The sequence below is a fragment of the Corvus moneduloides genome, chromosome 10, assembly GCF_009650955.1.
Source record: "Corvus moneduloides isolate bCorMon1 chromosome 10, bCorMon1.pri, whole genome shotgun sequence".
In the NCBI taxonomy this organism is placed as follows: domain Eukaryota; kingdom Metazoa; phylum Chordata; class Aves; order Passeriformes; family Corvidae; genus Corvus; species Corvus moneduloides.
Window position 1 is genome coordinate 18264291 of NC_045485.1, and position 17908 is coordinate 18282198.

The 17908-nt window shown below is 40.2% G+C and overlaps 1 protein-coding gene across 1 annotated transcript in view; it reads left to right on the forward strand.

Annotated features, from left to right (window-relative positions):
• The window catches only part of PSMD1 (proteasome 26S subunit, non-ATPase 1), a 63549-nt gene that overhangs the window by 6665 nt on the left and 38976 nt on the right, over positions 1 to 17908 (forward strand). Inside the window, exons 7-16 of the mRNA XM_032120271.1 lie at positions 326 to 552; positions 1941 to 2004; positions 3711 to 3839; positions 4854 to 4942; positions 5561 to 5639; positions 6150 to 6323; positions 7273 to 7384; positions 7994 to 8190; positions 8769 to 8864; positions 9373 to 9437. Of these exons, the coding sequence (XP_031976162.1) occupies positions 326 to 552; positions 1941 to 2004; positions 3711 to 3839; positions 4854 to 4942; positions 5561 to 5639; positions 6150 to 6323; positions 7273 to 7384; positions 7994 to 8190; positions 8769 to 8864; positions 9373 to 9437 (1232 nt within the window). The remainder of the gene's footprint in view (positions 1 to 325; positions 553 to 1940; positions 2005 to 3710; positions 3840 to 4853; positions 4943 to 5560; positions 5640 to 6149; positions 6324 to 7272; positions 7385 to 7993; positions 8191 to 8768; positions 8865 to 9372; positions 9438 to 17908) is intronic.

Here is a 17908-nt window from a genome sequence, read left to right on the forward strand (position 1 = left end):
TTGGTATGCCATGGACACGTGACTCAGTATTACGCCTGTTTCATTTCGGCTGAGACATCCCTACAGAATGACTGGTGCTTCTTCAATGTGCTTTCGAAATTTATGTGTTTAGTAGGACAAGTCTTGTTTTTCTATGAAAACTCTTCTGAGTTTTCTATTGTCTTCAATGAAAGAGAAATTTTCTTTCTTTCAAGAGGACGTTCTGTGGAAGCAACAGATGTGAGGGATTTGGAGTGTGGCTTTGGGTAGTGTTGCTTTCTTGTTCTGAAGTATTTAATGTTTTCTCCTGGGGTTTTTTTTCTGTTCTTCCCTTTCTCCTGCTCAGTGCCTGATATTCCTGGATGACCCACAGGCTGTGAGTGACATCCTGGAAAAACTGGTGAAGGATGATAACCTTCTCATGGCCTACCAAATTTGCTTTGACCTGTATGAAAGTGCGAGCCAGCAGTTCCTGTCTTCTGTCATCCAGAATCTCCGCACGGTTGGAACTCCCATTGCCTCCGTGCCTGGATCCACCAACACCGGCACCGTCCCTGGATCAGAGAAAGACAGGTGGGGGGATTGACTTGAGAGGAGGTGGAGTTGTTTGGCTCCAGTCCGGCTCTAATGGAGCCTCCTATTCCATGAATGGATGCTTTTTACAAGCTGTCAAGTTACTCCCTTTATTTAAGACAGAGTAATAGGCAAGACATGCTATTTGCTCAAAATGAAATTGTGTATTACCAAAATCTGCTGGTTTTTAAAGGGATTTTCCTTTACAGTTGAGATAAGCACGGAGCAGTTGTACTGTGGCTCAGCTAATGAGCAGTAATTCATTAAGCCATGGCATGAGTTGCTTGGGAATGCTGATGCTATGTGGTCTTCGCAGCAACATGCAAAGCTGAGGAGAGAGGGGAGTTCGGGGAAAAAGCTCATTACAGCTATGTGCAAGTTTGGTTTCACATCACAGCTTGTGGGAAGAGTGAGCTCAGATGATACTGTGGTGTCAACAGACCCTTTGTAGTTGCAGTTCAGAAGAGGTAGTTCAAATCTACTTTGAGTTTTTTAAAACATGTTCAGTGGTCAGTATCGTAGATCTTAACTGCAGGAAACTGCTGTTTAGAAAAATCAAAGTTGGCACTAACCATTCCATCATCTTTATTTCTTCTTTTGGTGACTTACAGGAGAATTGACCAATCTATGCTAAGGCTGCTGCTCAGCTCAGGGGCAGCATGGAAGAAGTTTGTTCTCCATCTGCTCTGTAATCACCATGGAATACTTACTGATACTTTCACCAGAGCTCTTATGTCTGTGCACAACCTGCTCCCTGCACTGTCTTTGATAGTGTGTGGTGGAGAATCCCACCTAGATCCAGGCTGGTTAAATATAAGGGTTTATCCAGCTGTGGAGCTGAGTATAAATACTTTTGAATTGGTGACACAGGCATGGCAAACATTTTCCTCTTCCTCTCTTCTTTTCCGGTGAAATTAAGTGAGAGACACAGAAGAATTTATGTCAGCCTGTGTAGCATTAGAACAAGGTGCTAACAACATCTTAATATGTTTCATTTCAATGTCAACACTGCAGTACCCATGCTAATAGCGACAAGCACAAGGCTTCTGGGGGAAGATAAAATTATCCTTGATGCCTTGTTTGTTGACCTTGTTTGCTCATCTGTGTCTGTTCATTCCCTACAAGCATCTTTATTTTTGTTGTCTCTCTAGATGGAATAAGAAAGTAGGATTTCCAGGCCTTTGTCCTCAAGTTCCCTGAAAATTGCGTGGGGGAGGAGTTTTCTGTTTAGCAGTGAGCTCCAGATAGTCAGCCCTTGTTCTATCAAAGTCCTCTTTTCCGGTCATCATCTCCAAATCCCAGGCTACTCCTTCAGGACAATGTTCAGCCATAATTACAGTTCTTGACTAGTTGCAGGTGATGCGTTTTTCATTTTTATTTTATTTCAGTGATGCTATGGAAGCAGAAGAGAAACCAGGAAGCACTTGTGCAGCAGGGAAGTCTGTGGAAATTGTGAGTGCTATTTCCAAAATAGACCTTACTTAGTTTTTCTTATGTGTTCTCTTTGGATCTCTAGGATTGCTAAATTGGTTTGGCTAATAAAGAATGGACTTCCTTTTCTGTCTTGGAGACAGATGATGTCTGAGGGCCAAATATCTGACTTAAAGTCCAGCAGTTCAGATACTGAAAGCTGTGTGAGACTGGGAAATGGTCAGAGTTCAGCAGGAATTACTGAGTTCTGAAATAGGAAACAGAAGGATCTGGCTCGTGTGTTTGCCTTTTGATATTGAAACAATTAACTCATCCCAGAAGAAAAGGCCTGAAATTTAACTGCTGCTGAGAACCTTAGGAAGTGAATTAGCTTGATGTATTTTTTTTGTTCTTCAAAAATCCAGCTGTAGTTCTGGTTGGGTAGAACTGATGCTGTTCTGCAGGAGTGGCAGGAGGGGATGCTGATGTAACAGAGTTCCTTTTCCATAAAGCCCTAAAGTTGCCTCGGGCCTGCGTGGTGCTGTGTTGCTGGGCCAGTTGGTTGGAATCTCTTTGTTTAGTTTCTTTCCCCAAGTATTGGAGAAAGTGAGTTCACTTCTAACATGAGCATACAGTTGCATTTCAGCATGTAGAATAGTTAATGCAATTCTGACATTTCCAATGCTGAAGACAAGAAGTGCTACCAGAGAGGAAAGTAAAACCCAAGACAAGTTGTTGGTTTTTTTATTTCTTTTTCCCCATAGTAAATGTTTGCAAACAAAACTTGGGAATCTTTGAAAGATTCTTGAAGATCACTTAAAAATTAATTAAGGGCAAATTGAAGTGTTTTCTTCAAATTATATTTCACAAGGAAAACAAAAGGGGTTGAGTTTCTTGCCCCAGCAAGGAACCTCGACAGTGGTTCTGTGCAGGAAAGGTGTCTTGAATCAGTTTCTGCTGCATTGGCTTTGCTTTTGTACCAAGTACACAAAAACGATCTGTGTGGCCAGAAATGTTCTTTAGCTTAATCTTACACAGTTCAGAATGCTGGCTACAAAGAAATAATTGAGGGAATTAGTTTAAGGGCTGAACTACTCATGCTTGGCTAGTCTGTGAGCTGCTAACAATGTCAGGACAAAGAGCTGCACTGTACTTTTCACCCTGCTCAAAAGGAACTTCAGTTTCCAGAGATCCATTTTCAGCTGTTCCATCATGAGGACGGAGACTTTCTCAAAGAGCTCTGTAAGATGATGTATTAAAGTTTCCTAGTTCTACTAGCTGTTGTTCTAAATAAAGCTTGTAGCTCACAAGAATGATGCTGCAGCTCAGCAGGGTCTTGCAAAGTATTGTAACTTTGTGGCCCTGTCTATGAAACCTTCCATGGAAATACACGTTGAAATTTATAAAAGGGTTTGCCTCTAGCAGGAGACTTACTGTCTCTGTAAGGCCAAACAGCTGCTTGCAGAATGTCAGATGTCATCCACACCCTTTTGCTTTCAATGCAAGAATACATTTCTTTTTGAAGAGTCTCTTCTACCACCTGCACTGCTGTGCACAAAAGGTTTGATTTCTGGGAGGTTTGGGCTTGTGCACCAAGGACAGAAACAATGTCTTTTTAGTCCTAAAACCTGATAGGTTTTGGAATATGGTGATGGAAACATACCAGAGAAGCTTCTCATGAATTGTATTTTAGCAGAGCTGTAGTTGGGTTCTCATGGAATTTTTTTCTCCTTTGCTTGTATGTGAAGAATCCAGAGCCTAAGGACCAGATCTCAAAAATGATTAAAATTTTAAGTGGGGAAATGGCCATTGAGTTACATCTGCAGTTTTTAATACGAAACAACAATACAGACCTCATGATCCTCAAAAACACAAAGGTAAGAGACTTTGTTAAATATAAAACCGTAGTCTTGGATTTATCTGATTCATTCTGTGTTTGTTTTGACCATGTTCTATTGTTTTTAATGATAGGCTGCTATTAGCATGTTGATATTTTAATTGTTTTTTGTCTGATTGGTTATAGAAACTTACGTTTTTCTCACAGTTTTTTTGGGGTTTTTTTTTTTGGGTGGGTTTGTTTTTCATCTGTCCAGTAAGATGGGCAAAACTCACCCTCCAGCTCCCTGTCAGATCCATTGCAAATGCTGCTCGTTGGGAAGGGAGGAGTCAGCCAGGACTATAGGTTACAGTATGTTGGTATCTTGATTGAGGTGTTATGTGAGCCCACACCTTCAGCTTGGCTAAGAGAATCCTGGTATGTAGTAAAAGACCAATATTTCCACGTTGGAGACAAAACCAATCAGATACCATAATGTAGACAGTGCTAGTGAATGGAGTGACTGGTTTTATTTTGGGTGGTGTTACTCAAGGGTGGGTAAATTAAAACTTACAGGTAAACTGGACTCTTAAATGATTACTAGAAACCATAGGAGAAGTTTTTTATGTGTGAAATAAGATGCACATCATCAGTGTTAGTGGGTTCATCTATTTCAGACAACACTTCAAATGTATTGGAAAGTCTTTTCCATCTGCTGGTTAAGTGCTCAGGAGTGATTCTGCAATAGAGTTCTGGGAATGGCCTGGAAACAGCAGCAGCACACGCTGTGCAGTGCTCAGTTCTGGGAAACAGAGAGGGGGAGTTCTCCAGTTAAGTGGCAATTGGAGTAATCACATTTCTGAAAAGAAACTCACAGAAAGGATCATTTTGCATGGGAAAGATGGCTTGAGGATATGTTAGAGTGTATTAGCAATCTATTAGCTGATTACAGGGAAATTGCTGGTTAAATTGAGGATCATTACAGTCCATTTTTCTAGTGTACTGGCAAGCATGTTAAGCGACCTTGGGCATATCTTTTGCTGAGTGATGATACTGATTGTTCTTGTTCTTCCAGGATGCAGTGAGGAATTCTGTGTGTCATACAGCAACTGTTATAGCAAACTCCTTTATGCATTGTGGGACAACCAGTGACCAGTTCCTCAGGTAAATCTATGGCAAGGAACCTCCAATGTCATTTAGAGGTGTTTGAACAACATTGTTGCCCTCCTTTAACTTGATACTTCCAGAGTGGTAGCTGCAGACTTCTAATGCTCTGAGAGAATTGTTTCCTTTTCTCTATCCTCGCAAACTGGCTTTGTTTGACTGATAGCTATATGAGCAGCTTGGAGGGTGAAGATCTGGAGTTTCTCTTCTCTTTGTTTACCAGTTAGAGAGTTTCTGAGATGATGTATCTTTTTATGGTAGAGACTGACAGTACTGAATGACTCTTGTAAGGGAAATCCTAGGGCTGACCTTACCAGGATCTTAAGGAAAGCTGCAGAAACTCTTCTAAGTTTCTCCCAGAGTGTTGGTGGGCTGCATATTGAGCAGTTGTTCTCTCTCTTTCACTGAGATCACCCATGTCTAGAAGCTTGACTACAACCAGGCAAAAGTCAGGACTAATGAAGGGGAGAGAAATATAAAGTGGAAATGTGTTTAGCTGCCTTCCTTTCTGGAGCTGCTTTCTAGTTTGAAGCAGTCTTCAGTGCTCTTAAATCCTGCTTGCAGGATGAGGAACAGGCTGTGTGAAAAACTTCGTATAACCTTTCTCTTTTCATCTAGAGACAATTTGGAATGGCTGGCCAGGGCCACTAACTGGGCTAAGTTTACTGCTACTGCCAGCTTGGGTGTTATACACAAGGTAACATTTCATTCATTTGCCTCTGCTCACTGTAAATGCTTGACTTGTGAACTCTGAAAACGTGGAAATGGGAATTCTGAATGGTGCCTGCACTTCAGTGTGCCTGGCACAGCTATAACATATTTTGTGGTTTTGCACTAAAAAGCTGTGCTTATATTATTTTGTCTGACATCCAATATAATTTATGGTACATTCTACTGAGAATCAAAAAGGTGCTAGAATAACATGGCTCAAGGAGAGAGTATTTTTTCTAACTCTTCCTTTGTGAGTTGAACAGATTTTATAACTTCTAGCTATTAAAATTGCAGGTGTTTCTTAAGTGATTTTGGGACATAGCAAAGTTCCCTACTGTAGTACATTTCAGTAAGTGTGAAAGGTGGCCTGTGTGGCACTGAAACGCAGATTTTTTTGGAGAAAGTAATTGCTATAACACATTTAAATATTATTTTGCTGTTTTTTCACCTTCCCCTTCCCACTGTCTTCCCTTCCTGCTGGACACTGGACATCCAGGGCCATGAGAAAGAAGCATTACAGCTAATGGCAACTTACCTGCCCAAGGACACCTCTCCAGGGTCAGCCTACCAGGAGGGAGGAGGTCTCTACGCTTTGGGTCTCATCCATGCCAACCATGGCGGGGACATCATTGACTACTTACTGAACCAGCTGAAGAATGCCAGTAATGATGTGTGTACTGGGCTCAGCAATGAGCCTTTGTTTTGCTGGGGATATACAGGAGGATGCTGGCTGGTTTAGAAGTGGGGGGTAGAGATAATTAAGGTCATGGCAGCAGTGTGATACTTAGACCTCCTCTGGGCCTTAAAGATTGATTAAAGGTTGGTTTTAATAACCTGTTGCTCAAGGTTTAGGTAAGGTTTTTAGGAAATTCTTACATACTTGACAGTGACTGTAGCGTCATCATATTTACTACTTGTTATATCTACTTTGTTTTGCTAGTGGACCTGCAGTATTCAGGCACTGTTATTGTTTACAGCTTAACTGTCAAGGAAATAAGCCACAAAATGTTTCTGCTGACCTGTAGTTTTAATGCATCTTGCACAATAAGAAGTGTTTTTAATTCACCACCTAGTGTTTGTAGGCCTCTATGAAAAATACAGTTTTAAGTTGGGAATAGATCATTGTCCCAGCGTGTTCCCTCTTTCTCCTTGTGGAAACTCAGATTACTTTTATTTAAAATTCTCTGAACAGATCCCACTTACCTTACTGCAAATGTATCCGTTGTTAGAGCAAAAGAGGTTATAGACTGTTTTTAAGTGGGTACTGATTTACCTTTTTATTTAAAAGCTGTTACTAGCCACCAGTTTTTACACATGGCACAGATTTATGGTTTTACATAAATCATTCAGTGGGCGAAAAGATCTTGAAGTTACTAGAAAGTCTTCTGTGCTATGTGTAAAGCTTCTGTTACTTACTGGTTATGGGCTTTTGAACTGTTTCTCTTCTATTTTCTGCCTTTTTCATTGGACCTGTGGTATTTCTAACAGATCAGGAGATCATTTTGGGTTGGTTTGGGGCTAAAAGTCTGCAGATTTATATTGATGGAAAGATGTCTACTTCACCTGAAACCATACTGTTCCCTGTTGTATGATGACTGAGCTTGCATATGCTTCTCTAGATTGTGCGACATGGTGGCAGCCTGGGCTTGGGGCTGGCTGCCATGGGGACAGCACGTCAAGATGTGTACGATCTGCTGAAAACAAATCTATACCAGGATGATGCAGTGACAGGTAAATGCTCTGCTTTCAAAGCAAATAACTATCTGAGGCCTTATCAGGCACCTGGAGGTTTTTGTTGTGGTTTTTTTCCCCAGGTTTTCTGTTAGCAGCATAGATTGTTTCTAGCTGTGTTTTATTTGCTGAGCTTCTCCTGATCATTATGGTTCTTTAGTTGTGTCAGTACTGTTCAGAGGTCCTGTCATGACTGGCACTGTACCAAGTTTTGATAAGACTAGGTCTTTAAACAACCCCTTATTTTGCTCTGTTCTTTTCTTTGTCATGTGCTTTTTATTTAGTGTGGCTGATCTCCAGAGCCGTGTGCTTTTTTGAGCTGAGAGATAGGCTTGGAGAAGCTTGTGGGAGCCACTGCTGCATTGGTAGGAGCTCGTAGGAAAATGATCTCAGCAGCTCTTGGCCCAAGGAAGTGATAATTGAACTTGGTAGAGAAAAGCACTAAATTGTGGTTACAAGCACATTTGGCCGTGAATAATGGAGTTGCTGGGCATGGTGACATCCAGAAGTGATCTATTGGCCTACATCTGGCATGATTCTCTAGATACAATATTTACTACTTTTGGGAACAGAGTCGAGTTGACTTTTTTGCTTGTCTGTGCTTTTCAGGTGAGGCAGCTGGCTTGGCACTGGGGTTGGTTATGTTGGGATCTAAAAATGCCCAGGCTATTGAGGACATGGTTGGCTACGCACAGGAAACCCAGCATGAAAAGATCCTGCGAGGCCTTGCAGTTGGAATTGCTCTGGTCATGTATGGGAGGATGGAGGAGGCAGATGCTCTCATTGAGAGTCTCTGCAGAGATAAGGTAAATTGAGCTGTGACTTAATCCCTGACTCTTGTGTTACGTGGCTGACCTTTCTGTCTGTTTTTGGATCTCCAGCTATGGTGGGTTGGCTGTTTTGAACCAGAGAAGTTCTTACATAGCTCTGAAGTGGGACTGTTTCACAAATACGAATCAAAAATGCAAGAACAACAGTGCTTAGTTGTGTTTTTCTTTAGCCTTACACTTGGTCTTCGTAGTCATGTGAGCAGCAACAGGGACTAGAACAGAGCATAGTGTTTAAAAACAGATGAGGCTTGCTGTAGGTGGATCATCTCTAGGCTCTAGTCGTGGTCACAGCAGATAGCAAGTAAGAAGCAGAATGACACCTCTGCCCTACATCTTTGGCAGCCTGCAGCATAGCAACGGTGTCCCCCTGAAATTGGTAATGACAACCCTGCTTTGGTGGTTGTCCTGTTACTTGTCCCAAATAAACGATTAAGCAGTGAGGCTGACCTGTGACCTGTTTGCAGATTCAAGACACAAGTGTGGAACAAATTTAAAGCTAGAATTACTGAATCACTGTTTGGATGGATGTTAAATATTGATGATTTCTCTTCCAGGATCCTATTCTCCGTCGTTCTGGCATGTACACTGTGGCTATGGCATACTGTGGCTCAGGGAACAACAAGGCTATCAGGCGCCTACTGCATGTGGCTGTGAGTACTGTGGCCTTAGGAGCACATAGAAATTTGTGGTGAGGAAGCAAGCACGTCACTTTGCCAGGCTTTGTGTCTGCAGTGTTAATATTCTGGTCCAAATCAGAGATTGTGAAGTGAAGAAAGCTTTTCTTAGTATTATGAATAGAACTAACAGGCCCTTCCGACATTAGGGTAAGTAGACTTTCAGACTTTCAACCTGGTATCACAGAAAAGGACCCTATTAAAAATTAAAATGTGAACCTTAACTACCTGGGTAACAGGTTTGCAGTGAGTAGTCTGTGTAATGATGGGCTGGAGAAAAAATAAATTAAGCTCTAAAGGATGAGGTCTGTCTGGTCAGTGTGTGAACACAAGTGAGGCTGTTTGGGCTAAGGCTGAACATGGTTTTAACTAACTTTCTCTATAATCCTGTCTTCTTGATTAACTGACACCTAGCCTGAAACATTGCAGAGTCGTCAAGTGCTTTAACTATATTCTTCTGAATGTCCTGTTTGCCCTTTTGTAGGTGAGTGATGTGAATGATGATGTGAGGCGGGCAGCTGTGGAGTCACTTGGTTTCATTCTGTTCAGGTAAGGTGTCTTCCTTGGTCACTGCTGCAGCCTTCAAATTAATGTCTGTTACTTTTTCAGAAAATGAGTATGCTACTGCTTTCGCAAAGTGACTGAACTGCTAATTGAACAGATTTTGAAAAGTTAAAAAACTGAGAGATTGGTTTAGAATTAGAAGCCTTCCTTAATTTTCAGCAGATGTTTAATGAGTCTTTCTGTTGGTTTCCGGACTTGTGGCTTAATTGTCTGAACAGAGCTAGAAGAAGTTGACAAATAGAATGAAAAATTAATATTTGTAGGATTGAGAGTTAATTAAAAATTAAATATATTGTGCTTGTGCCAAGCCTCTTAAGGGCAGCAGTACTCAGGCATGATACAGCTGCCTAATGGCTGTCTAAAATGTTGTGACTTGGATTAAAAAAAAAGACTGAAGGAGGATCTTGAAATAATCTTTGTTTCTTAAGTATCCACTGTTAAACCCTGAGAAGTTACTGGGCTTACATTGTAACAGGAGTTAATCACAAGAGCCTCACAATGTTTCCTTTGGGTGTCTAAAGTGAAACCTATGGCTGAAATGGTATTTTGTAGTGCCCCACAGTTCCTTGGCTAAGGGATGTTTGTGGTGGTTTTTTTCTTTTTAATTAGGTTGGGGCTTTAGAAGGCTCCCCAAGGACTACACCTGCATCTGTTAATACAATAATCTGTGTAATCTAAGCACTGAGCCAAACTGCAGCCTTTGCGTGTGGCTGAGAGAGGAGCTGGTGCATACTTGGGTCCGTAACTGTAATTTAAAAATCGTTGTTCACATCTTCTTTGGGTTGGTAGCTGTCCTTAAAAGCAGGATGAGAGGTTCTTAAAGATGGGGTTAAAACTTGGGTTACTGATATGAGTGGTCAGCTCTTCTGTAACCGAGTTGTTCCCCACATGAAAGTGACTCTGTGCTGTTCCACTCTATCTGAAGGATAATTGAATGTGGTTTGCAAAGAGGACAGATTCTCACGGTGGGCAGCAGGCGTCTCCCAAGTGCTTCTGCTCTGTTACTTCCAAGCAGCACAGCTTGTTCCTTGCTGCATGGGGAGGGATCTGTGCCTCTCCTGAAGCCAAGGGGTCTGTTTAACTGACTTCTGTATATGTATACATAACAAAAATTCCATGCACGCCTTCCATAGTTTCAGGCATCTTTTTTCAAAACAGGTTATGACAAAGCCCTTTTGTCTCAGATTTCAGTGTAATTTTTCTTTTCAACAAATGCAAAACACAATTGCACATGAATAGCTCCTACCAAAATGAGAAACTTTCAAGGCTCTGAGCTAAACCATTTACCATGTGCTGGCATCTTGCTGGTGCAGCATAGTTCAGGGCTTGTTTTCTCCATGTCCAGCAATGAGGAAATGAGTGACACCATCTTGGACTCTTTCACCTGCTGTGCAGTGGTTCAGATGTTATCCTGCCTCTTCCCTTCCCTTTCTGGAGACTTGCAGTCCAGAACCTACTTGTGCAATAAGGAGGAGCATTTCTTTGTAAATTCCAGTGTCCACCTTACTTGGTATACCAATCAAGGACTAAAACTTCTTAGCTGATTATCACTGGCTTCTGGAGGCAAAAGGTTTGTGTTAGGCTGTGGTAGTTGCCAGCACTTTTCACTTGATAACTAGTTGTGTGCTCTGGCCTAGCTCAACAATGCTGATGTACAGAGACACAAAGACCAAGTGGGTTGTGAGTTTGTCAGATTTCACAGCTAAAATGACATTTCTTAGGACTGTTGTTTGTTGGTCTAACTGGATTTACTTGTAAAGGCCACTAACACAGCATTGAATACTGGCAAGAGTCAGTGATTTGTCAGCTGCTGGGTATAGAGAGCTTTTGAATGAAGTGTTTTGTGATGGGAGGTGGGCAGGTCTGGGACACAGTGGGCTAAACCCCAGAAATTAATCTCCTCTGAAATGAAGGAAACATGACTGAAGGTCCTATGAGAAGAGTTCTCATTGAATTCTTTGTATGTGGTTCCAGAAAGGGAACTGTGAAGTCAGGATTGAAATAAGAGAATACATTTGTTTAATGCAGTCTATGTTTTTCTTGGGGAGTTCATGGCATTCATGTAAGGTTGAATATGCTGGAGGTGTGAGTTTGTCTGCTGGATTGTACACTTTAGCAGGAGTATGCTCAGACTTGTGCTTCTGTCTGTTCCTCCTATAGGAATAGTAAAATCCAAATAAGGATGGAGGTTACAGTCAGAGGATGGTAATTTCCTTAAAAGCACCATTGTTTGAACATGACAGAACTATAACCCACAAACTCAAGTTGTGTCATAAATATCCAGCTTGTTTTCTCCTGTTGTTACAACTATCTGTGAATAAATGTTCTTTTTCTTGGATTTGAACTAAAAGTGTCATAAACGTCACAAAACTGCTAATTTTAGGTAATGCATCTGCATAGCAGAACATTCTGTAAGGCTTTGCTGTCCTTGTTTTCCTCTGTGAGTCTTCCTTGCTATCACATACATACAACCCTGCATACACTCACTGAAGAGCACATCTTGACTTTTATGGCTGGTTAATGAAAACAGCACAGTATCAAAGTAAAATGTGATAGAACATCATGTAATAAAACATGACATTTAATTTTTAGACCAATAACATTTTGCTTGAATTTGAAGATTACCACTTTTATATTTTTTTAAGCATGGAAATTCTTTTTTTTTTTTTAATTGCTCTTTTGAATATTGCAAAAATCTACAAAAGAATATATGTGCCTTTTTTCATTATTCAGGATTCATGAATCAAGGTTTAGATAGAATGTTCTAGTCTTAAGTTCTTAAGTTTTACCTAAGAATTGCAAGATTAAATTTTCCAGTGTGTTATGAAAGATACTAAATCACCCAGTTATTATCCCCCAAGGGATTGGGGGAGCAGGGGTTAGTGCTCCTGTAACAGTTTCACTCTGGGATGTTGGATGCACACTCGCCTGGCTGTGGGAATGTCTGCAGCCAAGCCACCCAAGGGAGCAGAGTAGTAGCAATCATACTGCTTGAGTGCAGAATACACTGCAGGTCCTATTCATATAGCACAAAACTTCCTTGTCCTGTTCTTGGGCTCCCCAAAGCTTTCCAGGGGACCCTGTACGTAGAACTGAACCTTGATCAGCAGTGTTGCTGCTGTTAATTCTGGTTTTGCTGACTGTTAAAAGCAGTCCACAGGTTCAGACAGGGGATGGAAAGCACAGCCTGCTGGCTATAGGGCTTGGTGTGGCTGTTTTCCCCTCTTGGCTTAGTGCTGTACAAAAATTAGGCACTAGTTAAGTATTTTGGAGCAGATCATTTTCATGCCACTACATTAAATGATAAGAAAATGCTCCTGTGCAAGAGAATTGTTTCAAAACTGCCTTCTCTTTTCTCCCTTTTCCCATCTAAAAAAAACAGTCAAAATTATGTGTGGTGCAAAAACCTGAGATTTACATCTTCTCTCTTTCTAAAAATGGCCACCTCTTACAGGAGGCACTTCTAAGTAAAATGTTGATTGTAAAGTGTTACAGAGGCATGAATAAAGCTTGGGATGTTTGGAGCTTGCAGTGTGGGTGCAGATACAGAAGCTGTATTGTGAAATAGGAAGAAGAGAAATGATGTGTTGACTTGGCTACTGTAAGGTGTCTCTGTTTTCCCAGTCCTGATCCTTTTGCCAGTGATCACAGATAGCAAACTTACCTTATTGTTGATGTTTATATACTGGTGGTTCTTTATGCTGAAGTGGCTTATGAAATATTTATGACTGTTGGAAAACAGCATTTAAGGCGCTTGTGATTTCTGGTCAGCTTTTTTTAAAGACTATTATGATGAGATGGAAAACATGATAAATTTAAAGTGTTTTACTTTATAAAAATGGAAAGACTTTATTTTAATCATAATTTTTACCACTTTAGATGATGAATTGATCTTTGTTGGTATTGCAGAGTGAGATGTGATTGGATTATGTAGTCAGCCTTATTTTTATATTGTTAGAGCAGTGCTGCAGGGTATCTAAACACTTTATTTTATATACAAAATAAGGAGGTGGATGTTTTATGGATAGAACAAATCTGGTTAGGGAGAAAGCTTCAATGTGGGATGCAGCAGTGCTTGCAAGCATGAACTAAAAAGGTTTAATGCTCTCATAGCAGTTGTTACATCCAGGGGAATGGGAGTCAGCGGGAAGTGGGACTTGAGTTGTAGGATGCTGTTTTTGTCTTCATGCAATACTGTTGGAAAAAGGCTGCGGGCAGGACAGGGAACAGTGCAGCCTCTAGAGAGTCCCAAAAGGAAGATGTAGTCTCAGCTGATAAGTGTAGGCTACCCAAACATGAAGAACTCTGCATGGCTTCTGTTCAGTTTGTCATTTTAGGGTGATGCAAGTGAAATAGTAATGTTTCCTGCTTTTGTATTCTTTGTGTTTTCGTAGCCTTTGGTATTTTAAGGCTATGTATTTGTTTTAAGGCAAACAGATCAGATACTTGGATTTTATTCCAGGAAGGCTCAGACAGTTTGTTTCCTTAACATCCTCTAGCCTACCTTTATCCAGAAGGCAGATGGCAGATGATCTGGGTAATTGAGTATGAGGACAGTCACTCTAATGAGATCTGCGCTAGTGACTTTTTCAATGTTTTAACTGTGAAGAGGAATTTAGTGAAACATATCTGCTTGTTAATTGTTGCATAGGAAAGATTAAAAGGGTTTTGTTTACAATCCAATACATTATATCTTTGTCTCACTCAGTCTTCCTGGGAGAGGAGAATGAAGGTACCTTTCAAAGAAATAGTAGCAGAAGTCTTACTATAATCAGGAGAAGCCTTAGACTTTCACTGAAGTTGTACAGGGTTTAGTGAATTCGAAAATGAGTTGCCATTATCTGTGTAGAGCTTTTGTAAAGAGGATCCTTTAGGGAGTAAAAAGCTCTTCATTTTTAAGAGCATGGTGTTGTTTTTCAGAGGTTGGAAAGGACCTGAATACCTGGATGCAAGGAATCGTAGCTGTGGCTTGACAAATAGGATTGACATGAATTATGAAAAATAAGAGTAAAAATGGACACATCTTTCCTATTTTTGTACATAGATTCCCATTGCAAAATGAAAGGGCTTCTTCTCCTCTGCAGGGCAAAAGTCTTCCTTTTCCACTGGAGAAAACATTGTTTCTCATGGGAATGGAACTGATAGCAAACACCACGTTGTTATACCAAGGCAAAATTATGGAAGTTACTTCTCTCCTGACTGTTGTTTCTGCCATGTTAATGGTTGCCTAGAGAGCCGAAGGGGAAGCGAAACAAAGAAGGGCTTCTGAGCAGTTGTACATAGGCATCTTTTTCAATATGAAGAAAAAATCTAGTGCTTCATGGTAATATTAAGTTAGTGCTGAGAACTGGCCAGAATTCTGGGACTCCTGGCTCCAGCTTGCAAGGCAAAAAGCCAGAAGAGCTCTGGCAAATGTTCTGCCTCATTGGGCTCCAGTGTCCCAGGTTGGTGAGTGTGCCTTTACCAGGTTTACTGTGCTTACATTGGTTTACTTTTTAAGTCTGATGTTACATACAGCAGCCTAGAAAAAGATTTAGGGGAATAATGCTTTTGTTTTCCTATACCAGCTTGCAGTGATGTGGATTTTTCCACAGTATGAAAACAGTGTAGAAAAGCAACACTTTCTGTGAAGCACTATAAAAAAATTCTGTGTGCCTCTTGTGTGCAGGTGATACAGCACCAGTTTATAGCATCAGCCTCTCTACTCAGTGCCTTCTGTTTAACTCTTGATTTTAACTGTATTTGCATTTGAAAATTGATACTAGTACAGCCTAGTGTAATATAGTTAGGAATATAACTATATTTTATACTTGTAGGATACAAGATAACTGAATAATACATTTTTCTAGCTGCCTGTAAGTTTCTTGATAGCTAAAGGCTTGCAGCTTACGGAACCTCAGGTGGTTTAGGACTGGCTTTACAAAAAGCATTCTATATCACATCACTATAGCTGGGATTAGCTGAATTTCTTGCTTCTCGGTTTCTCAGAGTGACTTAAAGGTTGGGACTTTGGTTGATTTTTCTGGTTTTGTCTGTTTTGTATGGGTTTTGTTGTTGTTTTTTTTCATTTTTTGTAAGGTAATCCCTTTATTTGCATTTCAAGACACTTATTCTATTAGGCTTTGAACTCCATTATTTTCTTCTCTGCAAGACTGCTGAGTCCTTATGTCCATGTCTGTGCTGTAATTTTTAATTAGATAGGCAGACAGAGCACTGACTAAATATCTCCTAATGTATTTTAAATAATTAAACAACTAAACAACCACCATACTTGTCCATTGTTCTTCTAAAGTGTTCTTCCCATAGTGCTTGGATGTTATGGATCAGCTTTGACTTTTATCTTGCTTTTTGGTAGTTTAAAAAGAAATTAAATATGCCAGGTAAAGGTCTTTGTCATAATGAAAAAAGTTGAACTAGGTAACTCTTAAGTTATTATTTTATGGAGATTTTATTATTTTATGTGCAGAGACTATAGAGCTGGCCAGGTGGCTGATTTGGTGTGGGTCAGATTCTGAAAGAATTGGGAATGTTTTGCTCCAGAGAAAGGAATCCCTCTATTTTTGTTTTGTGTGTTAAATGGGAAGTGCATGACCCCTTCCTTCTGTAAAAATGTCTTGTGTTCTACAGCCAAGTGACTGCAAAGCTTTATCAGTTATTATTTATGCTGCTATCTTTATGAAAAAGGTGGTAAAATATTATAATGCTATGAAAATACGCTCACTTTGCAGACAGCATATAAAAATATATTTTATAAATTTGTGTTTCCTAAAGACAATGCTCAGGATATAGTCCTGAGCCTCCTGTCATGCTTGTTGATAGCTGACGAGCAGTGTTGTCCTTAGTAACCATACAACAAACTGGTGCTTCTTACAGGAGCTTGCAGTGACTCTCTCCTCATGTCTTACTAATGAAGGTGATGTCTTTGTTCAGATCTTGTTCTTGTAGATACAGTTGCTAAAACAAGAGCTCTGCTGTTCATGTTTTTTTATTTCATAGTTCTGCATCTTCATCTTTTTTCTTGCTCTGTCCTGCTTTCCAAGGCTGTTACCTGAATTCTCAGCTTTTTTGCTTTGTAAGTGGACAAGCAATGAGCAATGTCTTCTTACACTTAGCATGCTAAGTGGAATGTTTTCCACTTGGAAAGTGGAAGCATGGAATGTGCATGCTTTCTTGCTGGTATGTTTCTGTCCATGGAGAAACTTTCTCTCCCTGTAGGAAGACTGGACTTTTGGTTAGTCACTAGTCCTTTAGATTGAGGTTTCTTGTTGCTGACTGAACTCAGTAACTGGAACATGCTGAGCTTCTGTTTACAGTTACTAAAATTCAGAAACCTGCATACTGGCTTGAGAAAATACATCTCTGTTGGGTGAGACTTTTTCAAGGACTATTTCCTGTTGGTGGAGGTCTAAGTACTGATTACAAAGAGGCCTTGGAATCTTTCTTTGTGGGACATTTAGGGCAAATTACTTCTTGAGTAAGACAGATTGCAGACTTGACAGCTATACAAGAACAGGATCAGACAGAAAAGAACTAAGTTACCTCTCAGTTTTTCTAGATGCTCTGAACCAGCTGTGATGTTTCTGATGGAAAGGGAAAATTTAAATTGTGGCTGAAAGTAGATGATTGCTGCCTGCTGTATGAACATTTTTTTGTTTAATTAATATGGATTTTCAAAGATGACTGCTTCTTGCTTTCTGACTGCTGGGCAATAACCCCTCAGGAATGGTGTTTGCCTTTTGGTGTTACTCCTTGTGAATGCCAGTTCCTGCATTGCAAGAGATGCTTTTAAGTTTTTTTGCTGTGATCACTCTGTGCATGGGTGTGATTGCACCTTCACCTGGTTCCAGAGCTCTGGGTTAAATAAGGCACTGCTCTGGGATGATTTCAGTGACATAAATGGAAGTTTTTAGGGGGCTTGGGGTTTTTTTTTATTCCTATTCCCTTCCTGTTTGAGCTTTGAAGTAATCCAGGTCTTATTTAAAAGCATTTGATTCTCAAATATTTTTTAGTGTAGATGTCTTTCACAGCTATTGCAGTCCATCCATTCTGACTTTTAACTACAGAATCCTCTCAAACAAATTTTGGTTAAGGGAAGAGGAAGGAGAGCTGTTAGAATTTGCTCTGATTTAAGTGGCTAGTGATTATCACCAAAAAGGGGAGGAAGGAGACAACTTACTGCAACTTACCACAGATGTATTTTTAATGCTTTCTCTTGAAACTCTTTGGCAGTTGTTATAGTAGGCTCTGTTTTGAGCTTGCATATGTTTTAAATTAAATATAGATAGATAAATCTTGGAAGGACATGTTATCTTTAGTACTTTCTGTTCTGCAGATGAAAAAATCCTAAGCCCTTTGCTGTACATAATTTTAGTGTAACTGAAGAATGCTGAAAACATTAAAAATGAAAACAAAGCCCAAGCTGAAAATTTTACTGTAAATGGAAACTATGGAAGAAA